The 17,096-nt window shown below is 40.7% G+C and overlaps 1 protein-coding gene across 3 annotated transcripts in view; it reads right to left on the bottom strand.

Annotated features, from left to right (window-relative positions):
* MYOM1 (myomesin 1) overlaps window positions 1–17,096 on the bottom strand; it is a 156,894-nt gene that overhangs the window by 67,963 nt on the left and 71,835 nt on the right. For all 3 annotated transcript variants that reach the window (XM_062201414.1, XM_062201415.1, XM_062201413.1), the window contains exons 12-15: window positions 15,207–15,406; window positions 13,341–13,397; window positions 5,583–5,707; window positions 585–768 (exon numbers count right to left, since the gene is read on the bottom strand). In XM_062201414.1, coding sequence (XP_062057398.1) covers window positions 585–768; window positions 5,583–5,707; window positions 13,341–13,397; window positions 15,207–15,406 — 566 coding nt within the window. The remainder of the gene's footprint in view (window positions 1–584; window positions 769–5,582; window positions 5,708–13,340; window positions 13,398–15,206; window positions 15,407–17,096) is intronic.

Raw genomic sequence — 17,096 nt, 5'->3', positions numbered from 1 at the left:
TGATCAACTCAGTGTGGCTTAAAAAATTTATACTTATCACCAATGCAGAAATACACACTCATCGAAGTTTTACACAAAGAAATCAAGTCAAATATGTTATCTGCTAACATAGACAATTTTTTAAAAGGTTAGGTTGAGAACATAGTGATAAACTATCTCTGATAGTTATGATAAAGTGTCTCTGAACTCCAGGAAAAAACACATCAGCACCTACTGTTAAAACTCCAAATTCCTGGGCAAGTTTACTTTTCACAAGCAAAACTAATGATGTTTTGTTTAGTAGAGCATGCATAGCTCTCAATAAATTGGAAAGAAAGATGTCACCATTTTAACCTGTGACTATACGCTTCTGTATATACAAGACTACTTTAACAGTTTGTTGGAAATGAAATTCAAAGACAAGATTATTTTAGCATACACAAAAATGAAATGCATGCATAGTTTTTTCAAATATACGTTTCCATGAGCTTTTGTGATCCCTGTGTGCATGTGGGTGTGTGTAAGTGTATGTCTGATAATTAGATTCTTGCCTTAGAATTTTCTCTTGAGGTAACTAAGTTCACAGTTAGCCTAACTCCACTTACCAAGTTTGTCCCCTACCACGGTCACTTCTGTGGCCTCTGAGGGCTCACCGACTCCTGCTGAATTAGAACAGCGCACGCGGAAGCAGTAGGATTTCCCCTCGGCCAGGTCGAACAGAGCAAAGCGGGGAGACTTCACGGGCAGCTCCGTGTTCACCCGCTGCCAGTTTTCCGTTCCTGCTTCACACTGCAGCAGGAGCAGAGACAACCACTGAGACAGGGGAACACGAAGCCAGGCGTCCATGTTTTATTTCTCTGCCAACACACTGCTGCCTTTATGCAGCTGGACTGGATGAGAGATTTGGAGGAATGCCAAAGGAGGTTTCTGAAGTCCACAGAACTTCTAACTCTAAGCTTTTGTACTGTTTGACACATACACTACTTTACTACTTCGTTTTCGTTATTAACTAAATATGATCATCAATCTACTTAAGTCATTTATTTTGAGTATAGTTTGGGATGTCTTGCTGATTCTTAGGGCAGGTAATTAAATTTAATATGCCGTGTTTGATACTTTCATTTTTGTTGAATTGTTATAAAAAATTTTTTTTTTATTTAATCCTTTAAACTTGAGAGGCAAAGAGACAGACACAGACAGAGAAAGAGTTCCCCACTGCTGATTCACTCTCTAAATGCTCAAAATGGTCCTGGGTCTGGGGTTGATGGTGGGAAGGAAAAATTCAGTCCAGATCTGTCAGGTGGGTGGCAGGGACCCAGGTCCTTGAGCCATCCCCTACTGCTTCCCAGGTGTGCATTAGTAGGAACCTGGAATCATGATCTGGAGCCGGAACCCAAACGCAGGCATTCCTCTATGGGATGCGGACATTTTAACACGTGCTTTAACCACTGGGGCAAATGCCTGCCCCAAACTGTATTGTTTTAATTGAGTGCTATTTAATGACGCAACATCATTCAGTTCTGTGCTCAAATCCCACCTCCTCAGAAAGGTCTCGATCTCCTCTTCCTCATAACCAGTTTAAAGGAGTGCTTTGCTCTTATCCTTGTCTATCCCTTACCCTGCCTTGTTTTTCTTCAGAACACTTATCATCCTTGGGATTGAAATAATTTATTTGTTGTTTCCTCTACTGGAAAGAAAATTCTGAGTTTAGGGAGCTGTCCTGTTCACTGCTAGAGCCTAGAATTGTATCTGACACGTAGTAATCAACTCATTTTTTCACTGAATGAATGAAGTCAGTGAAAGACAAAGAATATGTTCTTTTGGGTTGGACATTTAACGGTGAAGGTGCCTGCGTCCTTCACTGGAGTGCTGGATTCCATATCAGGCTCCACCTCCTGACTCCAGCTTCCTGCTCCTGTACACCCTGGAGGGCAAGTGATGGCTTAAATTATTGGGTTCCTGTCACCCACATGAGAGACCCGAATGGAGTTCCCAGCTTCAGCTTGACTCAGTTCTCACTGTACAGGTATTTGGTGAACAAACCATAGATTGAAACCCTCTCTGGGGCTGGCGCCGTGGCGCACTAGGTTAATCCTCCGCCTGCGGCGCCAGCATCCCATATGGGCGCCAGTTCTAGTCCCAGCTGCTCCTCTTCCAGTCCAGCTCTCTGCTGTGGCCTGGGAAAGCAGTGGAGGATGGCCCAAGTGCTTGAGTCCCTGCACCCACGTGGGAGACCCAGAAGAAGCTCCTGGCTCCTGGCTTCTGATCAGTGCAGCTCTGGCGGTTGCAGCCATCTGGGGAGTGAACCAGTGGATGGAAGACCTCTCTCTCTCTCTGCGTCTGCCTCTCTGTAACTCTGCCTTTCAAGTAAATAAATAAATGAGTGAGAGAGAGAGAAGTGGGAGAGAGAGAGAGAGAGAGAGAGAGAGAGAGAGAGAGAGAGAGACTCTGTTCTTAAAATCAAAATGATCTCGAGTTACTTGGAAAATCTTGAATGAAGGATCTGGTTATAACTGAACTTTGGTAGGGGATTTAGTAAGAACACTGTCAGAAGCGTATTCTTCAGAATAACTGAAGAATAATCCTTTCTCATTCTTCTTCTAAGTTTCAACTCTGCCCAGGGTCAGCAGAAGCAGAAATTCAGATTCTTGCCTGATTTTTTTTTTTTTTTAAAGGCAGAGTGGACAGTGAGAGAGAGAGAAAGAGAGAAAGGTCTTCCTTTTCCATTGGTTCACCTTCCAATGGCCTCTGTGGCTGGCGCACCGCGCTGATCCGAAGCCAGGAGCCAGGTGCCTCCCCCTGGTCTCCCATGGGGTACAGGGCCCAAGCACTTGGGCCATCCTCCACTGCACTCCCTGGCCACAGCAGAGAGCTGGCCTGGAAGAGGGGCAACCAGGACAGAATCCAGCGCCCTGACCGGGACTAGAACCCGGTGTGCCGGCGCCACAGGCGGAGGATTAGCCTATTGAGCCGCGGCGCCGGCCAAAACCTGATTTTGTTATAGAACTTTTTAACAGTTTCAAAAGCTTTTTCCAGAAATCCAAATTATTGACAGATTGATTGGCTGTCAAGGATGATACCTTTTTGGAATGCCTCTCCTCTCTCTGTGTAACTCTGACTTTCAAATAAATCAACAAACAAAACAGTAGCTATTTTCATTCTTGCTGATAGAAATTCACCTGCCAAGAGACAAAGTGCTCCTCTATGATATGAGAGAGAGCACAAGATAGGGAAAGGTTTAGAGCTGAGAAGACACAGTGGAACAAGAAATCTAGGAGTGTTGGAGACTAATTCATCAGATTCCCTGGATAATAAACTCCTATATATCAACCATTTCTAGGCTCATGGACAGAGCACAACTAGTTGAAAGCCTGCAATTATAACAGGAAATTTCATGCTTTATATGCCTGCAAATCTCGGGTACGAAGTTCTGTGCAGAAGTGTGAGCAGTACAGGGATGACCCATGAGGCAGCTTTCCCAGTGCATGAACATTCTTGGGATGGAAATATGCCATAGGTTATGAGCGAGCGAGCCATTTCCCTTCAGAAAGATCAGCCTACCAGAAGTGGCTCATCAGGAATAATCTTAGACTTAGCCTGGAAGAGTGTGACATTTGGATAGTTACATAAAAATTGTGCACCAGGTCTCTCGACATGTTCTGCACCCCCAGTACTTCAGCATCCGGTGTGCTCAGTAAGTGTGGACTGTGCAATGTATAGCTTCTCTACTCGATGTTGTGCTCACAAACGTCCCCTTCTATTACATTCAAATAGGTGTGCAGATGGGAGAGTATTTAAATTTCAACCAGAGATTTATATGTATTTGGGTCTAGGGAAGTTACAGATTTTTGTGGCAAAATAAGAGTTTATGTGAATAGAGAAAATGTTCCACCAAAGCCAACGTTGGCTTAAGCTAAGAAAATGTTTCCAAAACAGGTTGTTATGTGTCATTATAATAGGAAAGATGGTAATTACTGTCACAGGGGCTATTCAGAACTCTCCCCATGGAGCATTTCAAAGAGATTCAGTGGGGGGTTGTATTAAACACATCAGAAAAGGAACATTTATCTAACACTTTATTCTTGCCCTCTATTAATAGAAAAAGCTTGGAATGCTACTCAAGTTACAATTAACTGAGGCGAATACCTAGACAAAGTAAATATAAACTTTTAATAGTATTTTTATTAAATCATACTCTCTAGGAAGATGTACATATTGCATGTGGAAGAGATGATATGTTTATTGTTACTAGTGTGCTAGGGATAATCAGGAAGTGAGGAGGCATGAAGCTCAAAGACATGAACTAAACCTGCATATTAAAAGCAATTAATAAGGAAAATCACAGATCCTAGCACGATTAGCTCCAGTATAATTTTCTCAAGAGCCATGGGTTTGAAGTAATTAAAAGGCCATAAGGAATAGAGATAAAATAGAGAGGCTTTTAGGGAATTAATTAAATTCCATATATTTTCACAAAAAAACTTTCTATAATTTTATTATGAAAGTAATGCTATCATTTACATTTATAAAAGTAAAACTTTGAAGTACAAGCATTTGAACAGTTGTTTCTTTATTCTGAAAAAAAAATAGCAAATAACTACCAATGAAAGTGCTAATGCTCTTACATGGCATACTTACTTTGCTTCATTTTCTCAATTATAACCTAATAAAAACTTCAACAAATAGATTATTAACTTGATTTTAAATTCTCTTGAAATATCCTTTTCCATGGGCCCTGGCCTTTTTACCAAGGACTTCTTGTTCCCCTTAGACCTGTGCCTTGTCTTGCAGGTGCTCCTGTGTGTCTACTCAGGCAGCTGGGTCAACTCGCCTGAATATCCTGGCCAGGTCTTGATTCATGTCCAGGAGTTGGGCATGCATGCCCATCAGGACTTCCTTCAACTATAGGTGTGATTGACTCACATCATTTTCATTCTTTCCATGCATCCTAGGTCTTCATTATATCCTGTACTCTCCAATGTTCTAATCCCCAACATAATTGTAAGATATTTGGGGGAAGAACCAGCTAATATCTTACCTCATTTTCTCATTCCCTGATCCCACTATACTACCTGTACTTAAAGTGGAGCTAACCATGTGAGAGCTTGTTGTCTTCAACTCTTCAAGCCATTTGAAATATCCCAAGTTCTCCAGCTCTCTCTCCCACCTACTCTCATCAGTGTTCATTTTCTACTACAGAAAGACAAGTGGCAGAAAGATGAAAAGCCATGACCAGAGCAAGGAGACACAGAAAGTCTGTAGAATATACTGTCTTATAGGCAATCTACAGTTTCAGACACAATCCCATTCTTATGGGGGTTATGATTTTGCATCTTTGGACCTCTTAGGCATCTGTGGGTTAGTTTTGGGGATCCATAGACCTCCCTGAACTTTCAGGCAAAGTGCTGTGTGATATTTATTTTTCTTATAGAAAGATTTCATAGTTGACAAGGTTTTAAAGGGGTCAGGGCCTTCCCACCCTCCTCCTTCAGGACACCCCCCACACTCCTCCCTCACTCCACTGTCCCCAAAAATTTAATCCCTATTTCTTTAAGGAAATCTTTAGAAAGTATTGTGAGATAATGTTGATTCTGGCGTCTTACCTTTTCCACGAAGTACATAATGCCCTCATGGCCACGCTGGCCAGGGGGCTTCCAGCTTAGCACCACATAGCTCCTCGTGGCCTCTGTGACAGAGAGCTCTGTGGGGGGCCCAGGAATAATGCCCTCTGAAAAACAATAAGAAAAAGTGAGAGGCACAAATTCTAGGTATCCCAGGATACTCAGAGGGCTGTAAGACGCTTCTTTCCCCATCAAGGAAGAGTTAATTATGGCTTCTCATATAAAGAAATTCCTTGTCTCTAAAATTTCATTCATTCATTATTTCACTCATTATTCAAAGGCCATTGAGCATTTAGTGCACAGAGTTACAGAATCTGGAAACTGTTCCTGTCTTGGAAGAGTTTACAAATGAGCTGGTGAAAAGAGCAGTTGAACAGCACAGGCCAGGGTGTGCTCATGTGCTAAAGGACACAAAGAGCAGACTGTAGTCAAGAGAGTGTCAGAAGGTGGTGGGTCTACCGTGTCAAGGTCTACCAGATGTGGTGAGATAAGGTTGGTCTACCTGGCTCTACATCATGGTTTATTCAAATCTTAGTAGGAAAACATTAAGTACTTCAAAAAATATTGTGGAAAAGGTGGAATTAAAGATAAGTTTAAAGTCGGCACCAGCTGAGGGGCAAGATAGAGACACTGATTTTGGAACCCTCCCTGTATATTGTCAAAGCCATTCTGATTCTGAACAATGATGGCGATCCACTTTTTGCCAAATACTATGAGGGCATCTAGCCCAGTGTCAAGGAGCAAAGGGACTTTGGGAAGCACATTTCAACAAGGTCCGTCAGACTGACAGTGGAACTGCCAACAGCAGCACTGCTCTGCAGTTTTGCCTGCCTGGCAGCTCCTGGGAAAATGAGCTGATGCTTATGGATGTTCCGAATGGCCTGTTCCACTCATGAGCCAGATGCATGGGAGGAATGTAGAAAAGTGAGCTGTCGGAGTTCACCGAGGGGCTTCTCTTGGCTGCAGGTGGCACTGCAGAGGGAGGGGTTGCCTGGAGAGTGGTCCCGGCAAATGGCAGACTGGGTGGCATCAAGGAGTGAAGATGTTCCTGTTACAGAGCAGACCATGGCTCAGACGCTGGGCAACCAGAGAACAGATCAAGGGCCACTCAGTGAAGACCTCAGTGTTTCTGGTTCTTTACTCCTCAAAAACCTGCATGTCTGCTGGACTTCTCGTCCAGTCTGCCAAGTGATGCTCTCAGGTCATCTCAGAGATCACAAGGGATCCTTAAATCTTCGCCTCATCTGTAATGGTCTCCCCGAGCCCTCCCTAAACACTTCCTGCTCTTTCTGCCTGTTTTTTGCAGCTCCGAGAGTGAAGCTCTCAGAATATTGGATGCAGGGCAAGAGAAGTTCTCTCCTTTCCAGGCTGGATTATAGTCCCGTGCTCCAACCCTTTGCTTTCTTCCTCAGCTTCCGGGCCCTTTGCTGTGGCTACACTGCAGATCAAAGCAGGAGGAAGAATATGGTGAGCATTCTCCCTCCCTTTGCCTTGATGCTGCCCTCATCCCAACATAGATTGTGTTCTATAGAATGAGTGCAGGTGGAGGTGAGTAGGGATGAATCTAAATTCAGCTGCTGCCCAGCTCCCTGGCCTTGGCATTTCCTCCCACTTCTTCTTACTGTCTGGTCCTCTGCCTTGGATGGGAGATTGACAGTGGACACAGTAAAAGAAACAGTGATTTAAATTTTATTGGAGAAAGCTTATAAAACTCATTGTTAGGGGCCAGCGATGTGGTGTAGCAAGCCAAACCTCCATCTGCAACATGGGCATCTCATATGGGTGCCAGTTTGTATCCTAGCTGCTCCTCTTCTGATCCAGCTCTCTGCTATGGCCTGGGAAAGCAGTAGAAGATGGCCCAAGTGCTTGGGGCCCTGCACCCCTGTGGGAGACCCAGAAAAAGCTCCTGGCTCCTGGCTTCAGATAGGTCAACACGAGCCATTGCAGCCATTTGGGGAGTGAACCAGTGAATGGAAGACTGCTCTGTCTCTCTCCCTCCTTTCTCTGTCTGTAACTCTGCCTCTCAAATAAATAAATAATAAAATTTAAAAACTCATTCTCAACCCTGATCCTGGCATGTTGCCTCAAAACTGCTGTGGTCTGTGATGCTCATCATGAGAGGGTTTACCCCTTGGGCAGGCACCTTAATGCTTCACCCTTACTACCTATGATGTCTGCTGGATTTGTCCCCTCTATGCGCTAGAGCCAAGCCAGTTCCTGGAACTAAAACTCCATTCTAGTCCATGCTAGGTAAATTAGAGTATGTCCTATATTTTTACTTGCAAAATCTGTGTCACAAATTTGTTTAATATAGTCGCTGTCTCAGCATCCATAATTTGTCTGATGCCCAACTGTACCCAGTCACCTTTGGCCTAGTTAAGACTTCCCTTTGCTGTGGGGTTGTTTGCCATCTAGCTTGCTTGTTCCTTATTCCACTGACTCAAAACTTAGCACATCCTACAGGCGCTAATCATAATGAAGTCTGATGGCCAATACCTTAGTCGTGTGTTTTTGTTAAACTAATTTAAACTCCCATGAGAAGGCCTAAGCATACCATCCATGGACTTCAGAAGACTTACTTAGTCTCACAGGTCTTTCTTTCTCTCTCTCTCTCCCTCCCTCCCTCCCTCCACCCACTTGTTGAATGTCTTTCTCCATAACGAAAGTATGCCTGGAAAGGATCAAATTGTTCCCAGAACAACACTTAAAAGAGTATTTTGGGGGCCGGTGCTGTGGCGTAGCAGATAAAGCCGCTGCCTGCAGTGCTGGCATCCTAAATGAACAACAGTTCGAGTCCCGGCTGCTCCACTTCTGATCCAGCTCTCTGCTATGGCCTGGGAAAGCAGTAGAAGATGGCCCAAGTCCTTGGGCCCCTGCACCCATGTGGGAGACCCAGAAGAAGCTCCTAGCTTCTGGCTTTGGATCGGCACAGCTCTGGCTGTTGCAGCCAATTGGGGAGTAAACCAGTGGATGGAAGACCTATCTCTCTCTCTCTCTCTCTCTCTCTCTCTCTCTCTCTCTCTCTCTCTCTCTGCCTCTCCTTCTCTTTCTGTGTAACTCTTTCAAGTAAATGAATAAATCCTAAAAAAAAAAAAGAGAACTCTTCAAGCTATATATATATTTTAAAAAGAGTATTTTGAGAAATACAAAAATATCCAGCATCAAACAATGCAAACTCAAAGTGCTGGACACCTAATAAAAATTACATGTTTGTGAAGAAGAAATACAATCATATCGAGGAGAAAAGCTAATCAAGATAAACGAAACCAGAAATGATACAGATGATAGAATTAGTGTCACCTGCGATTTACAGAATTACTAGATAAGAACAATTATTACATATGTATTCTAAATGTTCAAGTGGATGAAGATTAAATATGTTGATTAAAGACATGGGAAATATAAAAATGATCCAAACTGAACTTCTGGAAATGAAGCTCACAGAGTCTAAGACGAAAATACTTTAGCCGGAATTCATATCAGGAAAGACTGAAGAATAGGTTAGTAAACTTAGTGACAAAGCAATAGAAATGATGCAAAACAAAACACTGGAAGAAACTATTGAAAGGAAAATGGACACAGCATCAATGAGCTATGGGACAATTTCAAGTGGTTTCAAGTGGTATGTAATTGGGATTCCTGAGAAGAGAGAGGCAGTACAAAGAGAAAAATTTAAAGAAATAATGGTCCAAAATCTGATGAAAACTATAATCCTACAGATTTTAAAAACTTACAACTTTAAGAAAAAGATACATAAATAAAACTACACAAATGCACATCACTGATTATGCATAATTATTGTTATTTCTAAGACCAGTGATAAAGATAATAACTTATGAGCAGATAAAATAAAAGATTACACATTGCATGTTGAAGAACAAAAGTAGGAATGACAGTAGTCATTCTTGTATTGCAGATCTGCACTATAACAAACCCAGCTCTTTAAAGTACTGAAAGAAAAACTGTCAACTTAGACCTCTGTACTCAATGAAAATACATTTCAAAAAGGTGAAGGGGCAGGTGTTGTGGCTCTGAGGGTTAAGCTGTGCCTTGCCGTATCTGCATGCTATACCAGAGTGCCAGATCTAGTTCCCTGCCAGGCAGCCGATGATGGCTCAACTATTTGAGTTCCCGCCATCTACATGGGGAGACTTGGTGGGAGTTCCTGACTCTTGGCTTCAACCTGGACCAGCACACCGCCCCCCTCCGCACCCTCCCCCCCCCACACATTTAGGGAGTGAAACAGCAGATAGGAGCACACACACTCTCTGTTACTCTGTCCTTCAAATAAATACAAATACATACAAATAAATACAAAATATTGTCATTGAGGACATCAATAAAATAGGTAAAACTCAAGTGAGATCAGTCAGGTCATAAAGAGGTAAGATACAAGTATCAGAAATCAGGGAGGTAACATTTCTATAAATGCTGCAGATACTAAAAGGATAATAATGCAATATGAACAATTTTATAAATGAATGAATTCCTTGAAAGATGAATATCACCAAAGCCTACTAAAGAAGTAAATTAGCTTAACAGCCCTAAATTTATTTTAAAAATTGAGTTTGTAGCATAAAATCTTCCCACAAAAACCCTTCAGATCTAGATGGCACTACGGGTAAAGTCTACCAAATGTTTAAGAAATAAGAAAAATTCATATAAACTCAGAAAATTCAAATACAGAGAATACATCTCATTCAATGAGGCCAGTATTACCCTGAAATCAAAACCAAAGGCTTTACTAGAGAAAACTACAGACTAATATCCTTTATGAATAAGTGCAAGACATACTAACACAATTTCAGTATACAAAATATAACAATATAAAGATACACAGCATAATCAGTTAAGTTCATCCCAGGAATGCAACACTGAAACACTGATTTAAATAACACGATATAATTCACCGGATTAATGGGGAAAAAAGCCTGATTACCTCAGTAAGTATAGAAAAAGTGTTTGACAAAACCTAATATCCATTCCTATTGTAAGTTCTCAGCAATCTAGGATTAAAAGAGATCTCGCTTAAGCTGATAAAGGGTGTTTATAAAAAACAACAACAAAACTATACTTAATGTTAGACTTCATGGTGACAAATTGAATGCTTTTTCTCTGAAATGAAATAATATAGCTCATCACTTTTATTCAACATTGTACTAGAGGTACTATCTGGAGCAAAAAGGGAAGTTGAAGAAATTAAATGCATCCAGGTTGGAAAAGAAGAAGTTAATTTATCTTTATTCACAAATGACATAAACTTGTGTTAGAAAGTCCCAAGAAATTCACAAAAAGTCCAAAAAAGGCTATGGTTGTGAGAATTAATCAATTAGTTCAGCAAGTTTTTAATATACAAGATCAATCTACAAAAGACAGCTTTTTTTTATAATTAGCACCAAAAATAAGAAGTTGAAAAGCACTACCATTTATAATATCATCTGGAATATGAAATGCTTAAGAATAAATCTGATGAAAATGTACAGGAATTGCACACCAATATACTAAACTGAGAGAAATTTTTAAAAACCTAAATAAATGGAGATGTATGCCATGTTTACGAAATGGAGAACTTGATGTGGTTAAAATGTCTATTTGGATTCAGTAGAATATCAATTGAAATCCCAACAGGATTTTTTGTAGAAACTGATAAAGCTGATTTAAAAATGTATATGGAAATGTAAAGACTTAGGGCAGTCAAAACCATTTTGGGAAAACAATAAAACCAAGACTAGAAAATTTGCACCACCCAATTTTAAAATTACCAAGCTTATATATGACAGAGAGAGGGGGAGAGAGAAAGAGAAAGAAACCTATAAAAGCTGCAGTGGTGAAGGCAGCATGGTCTTAATCTAGACAAAATAAAATTGACCAATACAAATTCCAGACATAGATCCACAACGATATAATTAACTGAGACAGTGGTGCCAAGGCAAATTCAATGGGAAAAGGATAATATTTTTAACATATGTTGCTAAAAAAGTCACACACAAATAACATTAATGGAGATCCTTACTTCACACACAATATAGGAAATATCAACTTGAGATGAATCACAGATCGAAATATAAGAGCTTTTCTATAACGTTTCTAGGAAAAACTACAGAAAAATACTTAATTGGGGCCGGTGTTGTGGCACAGCAGGTTAAAGCCCTGGCCTGAAGCACCGGTATCCCATATGGGCGCTGGTTCGAGTCCTGGCTGCTCCTCTTCTGATCCAGCTCTCTGCTATGGCCTGGGATAGCAGTAGAAGATGGCCCAAGTCCTGGGGCCCCTGCACCTGTGTGGGAGACCCAGAAGAAGCTCCTGGCTCCTGGCTTTAGATCGGTGCAGCTCCGGCCGTTGTGGCTATCTGGGGAGTGAACCATCAGATGGAAGACCTCTCTCTCTGTCTCTACCTCTCTCTGTAACTCTGTCTCTCAAATAAATAAAATAAATCTTGTTTTAAAGATGTATTTATTCATTTGAAAGTCAGAGTTACACAGAGAGAGGAGAGGCAGAGAGAGAGACAGAGAGAGAGAGAGAAAGACAGAGAGAGACAGAGAAAGAGAGAAAAGTCTTCCATCAGCTGGTTCACTCCCCAATTGGCTGCAATGGCCGGAGCTGCACCGATCTGAAGCCAAGAGCTGGGAGTTTCTTCCAGGTCTCCCACGTGGGAGTAGGGGCCCAAGGACTTGGGCCATCTTCTGCTTTCCCAGGCCATAGCAGAGAGCTGGACTGGAAGCAGAGCAGCCAGGACTAGAACCGGTGCCCATATGGGATGCCAGTGCTTCAGGCTAGGGCATTATCCTGCTGCGCTACAGCACCAGCTCCAATAAAATATATCTTTAAGAAAAAAAAAAAAGAAAAATATTTGCAAAAGTATAAAAATACTTTGCAAAAATATTTGCAAAGATATCAAACTGCACAAAAATGGCAAGTAAGCACATCAAAAGATGCTCACGATTATTAGAGAAAAGCACGTAGAAATCACACACACACACACACACAAAAACCATAAACCTACTAGAATGACAAAATGAAAAACACTGACCATACCAAGTAGTAGTGACAATGTGGACTGACTAGAACTCTCATATAATGCTTGTGGGAATGTAAAGTGGTACAATCATTTTGGAAAACAGGTGGAAATTCCTTTAAAAATTGACCACACTCCTACCACATAATCCACTCATTCAACTGCTAGTCTTATCCTAGAAAAATGAAAGCATATGTCTGCACAAACATTTATGAATGTTCATAGAAGCTTTCAACAGTGAATGGATAAATAAGTTGGAATGAATTGATACATATATCAATATAGATAATTATGCTGATTGAAGAAAACTAGACAAAAATGAGCAAGATTCTATTTATCTAAAATGTTGAATAAAGCAAAGCATAGTAACAGAAAGCAGATCAGTGATAGCCTGGTGATGGGGATGGAAGGAAGCGCGAGGAAACTTTAGGGATGATGGGTTTGTTCATTATATTCATTATTTTGATCATGGTGAGGATATCATGGGTGTGTAAAACTGATGGAATTATATATTTTATATATGTGCAATATATTGTATGACAATTACACCTCAATAAAACTTTAAAAATAAAATGTCATTCTTGGGTAATATGTTACTTTATCATTCTCAGATGATTTAGAATGTTCTTCCCAGAAGATCTCAAATAATATACACTACCCTTAATGCAAAAACTAAACTGTATAACAAAAGGTCAGCAATTGTATCTGGTGAAACCAGGTTTTACCTGTAGGTTCTTCTTCAGTGACAATTATCTGTCCAGTCCAGGGTGCTGATGGGCGACCTGAACAGAGACAAATATGAAAATCACGGACATTCTTATAGGCAGTCTCATCTGCACTGATCAATTGATAAACTGCCCATACCAGACACCAATGATTCTGTTAATAATTTACTTAGTGTATTTTCCCATGAGTTTAATCAAACATGTTTGTGGTATTGTGGGGGTGGGGGGTACATAGCCCCTGTCTTCAATCTACTAGAACTTAGAGTCTGTCTGGACTGATAGAATCAACCTTTTTTTAATTGCACTTCTACAAGTTAGGTAAATAACCTGTGTTCATGGAACAACTAAATATGGATCTCCTGAAATATGTAAGCTTTTGCATCCCTTTTTAAGAGAGTAATGTAAGTTTGGGAGGTACAACAGTTATTTATCTGCAACAAGGAAGATGAAAGAGGAGAAAGGGTGCTGATCTGGCAGCAAAGCTTGGTGAAAGCAATTTTTTCCCCATACATTTTGGAAAGTGTTATCTATAAAGGAAATCAGTTTAGATCTTAAGTCAGAAAAATGGATGAGACAGGCATAAAGTTAAAGAGGATATTCATTTCTGTGATCCTATAAACATCAAAAAGAGGGAATGGTTCAACTCTTGCTTTAATCATAGGATATTTTTCACAAGAGTTTGTGCAAAAATAGAACAATGACAGAGAAGATAACATTTCCAATTCAAACAAATCTTATTTTGATTGGAATTTATAAAAAAGGCATAAATGACAGTATGAGATGGAATTTGCTAGTTTTAAGAAAGATGGAGGGAAGTCGGATGGTTTGTGAAAAGTGATTGGAAGCAAGCAAGGAGCTGGACAAGGCACAGTCACCAGGGAAAAAGTGGCAGCATTTTACTTTGATTTTATGTTGCCATGAGAAGTGTTAAAAATAAAGAATAGCACTGTAAATACGTCATGGACAAGCAGTCCCCAACTAGGGTGATTTTGTCTCCCAGGGCACATGTGGCAGTGTCTGGGGAGTTTTGACTGTCACAGCTGGGAGGTGGTGTGTGCTACAGGCATCTGTGGGTAGAGGGCAGGGAGGCTGCAAGGCAGCCTACAATGAATAGTCACTCCCCCTCAAAATAATACAGAGCCAAGACTGGGAAGTCTGGTCACAGATCAAAATGTTCCTACCCAACAGTTCTTGTACTATCATTTTATGGCCCTACCATCAGGGATGCCATATGGGCGCCCATGGAACAAACAGGGCATAATTCACATATCATGGTGAAATTAGGGCCTAGAGCCTAAATACATGAAAAAATTGTTTTTGACCAAGATGGGAGCTCAAATATGAGACATATGAGCAGTCTTCAAAAAGTTCCTTGAAGTTAGTATTATGAAAAATCTATGCATGGATTTTAACATTTTTTGCATAAAAATAAATTTGTTTTAATTCCATTTTTCATGAACTTTTTAAAGTACCCTTATAATGTTTGCATCTGATTTGCTTTCTGTATATGAAAATGATTATGCTGAGATATTAATGCTCTAAAGGCAGACTTTAAGGTTCAATACTTCGCTTTGAGCCAAAAATAAAACTACATTTGGAATGCACTATTTTTTTGTTTTTGTTTTTGTATTTCATTCCACACACAATGCCTGGAACTCAGTTTAACAGGGTAAATTTTTCTGAAAAGTAAAATAAAATAAAGCTCTTAAGAGAATGTTTGAGTAAAAATCAAATACTTATTTTGTTTTTGGGTTTCCTCTCCCCCTAAGGATATACTCATCAAAAATTTCTTGTTTTCAACTCCCTCTAGTGGAAGGGAGAGGAATAGTCTTGCCATTAAGCCCATGAAAAATGAAAAACGCTTACTTTTCAATCTAGCTTTCTCAGCGGGATCCAGAGCGGCCACAGGCTCAGAAACTCGAGAAGGCAGACCTATTCCGGTTTTATTCACAGCTCGAACTCGGAAGATATAGGAACGACCTTCTATCAATCCAGTGACAGGAAAACGAGCAAACTTCACAGGTGTGTCATTGCACTGAGACCAGCTGTCTGTGCCCACTTCACATCTAAGAGGGAGAGAGATTCACAATATTGGAAGAAGTATGGTTCATTGATAACCATAAGGATGCAGAATCACCCAGTTGCTTCAGATCTTCTTGGTGTGAAACATCCAGCTCAGGTGTGGCTCCCTGGTTAGCCAACTGCAGGCACAGAGTTTCATTCAAAAGCAATGTGCCTTCCTTAGTAAGTCCAAAGAAGCCTCATATCATTCCTTACCTCATTCAAAGAAATCAACGAGGGGCCTTGTATGCTAAGTGGAGGAAGCTGGGGAAAACAAGAAGCCAGCAGGTATCTGTTTCTTTACACTGGACAAGTTTAGGGGGAGGATGCCCCAACCATCTCTCTGGCTCATGCCATCAATTATACCATTAGTGACTTCTTTCTTTGATTTCTTCAGGTATTTTTCTTTAAAATGGAAGCATTATTGAGAAACTCATCACCTTAAAAGATATTTTACACTATTTGGAAGATAGCTCACCACATTTTCTCACTTGAGGTCACCACATTCCATGTGGTTATGTAGAAGGGTGATGGGGTTAATGCTATATGTTTGTTTCTTTAATAAGTGAGATTGATAAGAGGCTAGGGGATTCGCAGGCCTGACAGAGAAAGATCACATAGCTGGAAATGCTACTTTCTAACTGAATACTTCTACAGCAGTACTGGAAAAATAAAGGGTCACTCCTCAAGGGACATATGTTGTGTTACTGGCCTGACCAACAGAGCTTGAGGGACTCAATATGACTTAGTTACACAGCATTAGTATTAAGGAAGTTTTTACCATTTTTGGCAAGCAGAGCAGTCCACTTTTAATTGATATCAGTTCCCTAACATGGCTGTGTCTAGAGTCTACAATTCTCAAATGATTCTCACAGGGGTAGCGTGTGCCAATGGTGTCCACAGTTTGTGTGGGTCAGGGGTGTATCTTCCCTTTCTTGCTACCACTTTGCATCTTTGAAAAAACAGTACATGTTTTCTTCAGTATTATGTCAAGTGCTGTCAATATAACTTCAATTCCTCCTTCCATCCATTTCCCATAAATCCTTCCTTTGTAGAAATTCTGGAACCACTGTGGTTGCAGAATGGCATAAGGCTGAGAGGACTAGGACAATTCTTCTACTACCCTTGTCTCCAGAGACTCTGCCAGGACTCACAGACATTCTCTTCCCTGTGCAGACACTGTCATTTTGACCCAGTGATCGGTGATCACCCTTCCTAGCCTCATGTGGACAGAGATAAAGGAGGAGTCACTTCTCTAGAAGCTTCTTCAGCATATTGCAGCAGAAAGTGTACAAAACTATAGCCAGACTGATAAATGGATTCTAGTTCTGCTACTTCCTATGTGTGTGACCTTAGGTGAGTGAGTATTTCCTCACTGGTATGTGGTCTCGGACCACCTTTCCTGTGTATAATAATAGTGCCAGTTAGCAGTTCACATATGCAAAGTGTTTAGAACAATGCATGCGCGTAGTACATGGTTAATAAATATTAGCCAGAATGTAGTTGTTTTTATTATGACTCAGGCAAGAGGAGAACAAAATGTACTGATTATTTCTAGCCTTTCACGATCTAAGTTTGAAAATACCTTGGGAATGTGCCAAAGACAATAAGACAGACACTGAAAGTATGAAAAACAATCTTTCTAAACCTTCATAATTCATCATTACTAAATGATGAGATAATGAGGAAGTATGA

Source organism: Lepus europaeus, chromosome 9 (assembly GCF_033115175.1).
Source record: "Lepus europaeus isolate LE1 chromosome 9, mLepTim1.pri, whole genome shotgun sequence".
Taxonomy (NCBI): Eukaryota; Metazoa; Chordata; class Mammalia; order Lagomorpha; family Leporidae; genus Lepus; species Lepus europaeus.
Note: the sequence above shows the minus strand (reverse complement) of the source record. Positions and strands in the feature narration are given on the sequence as shown.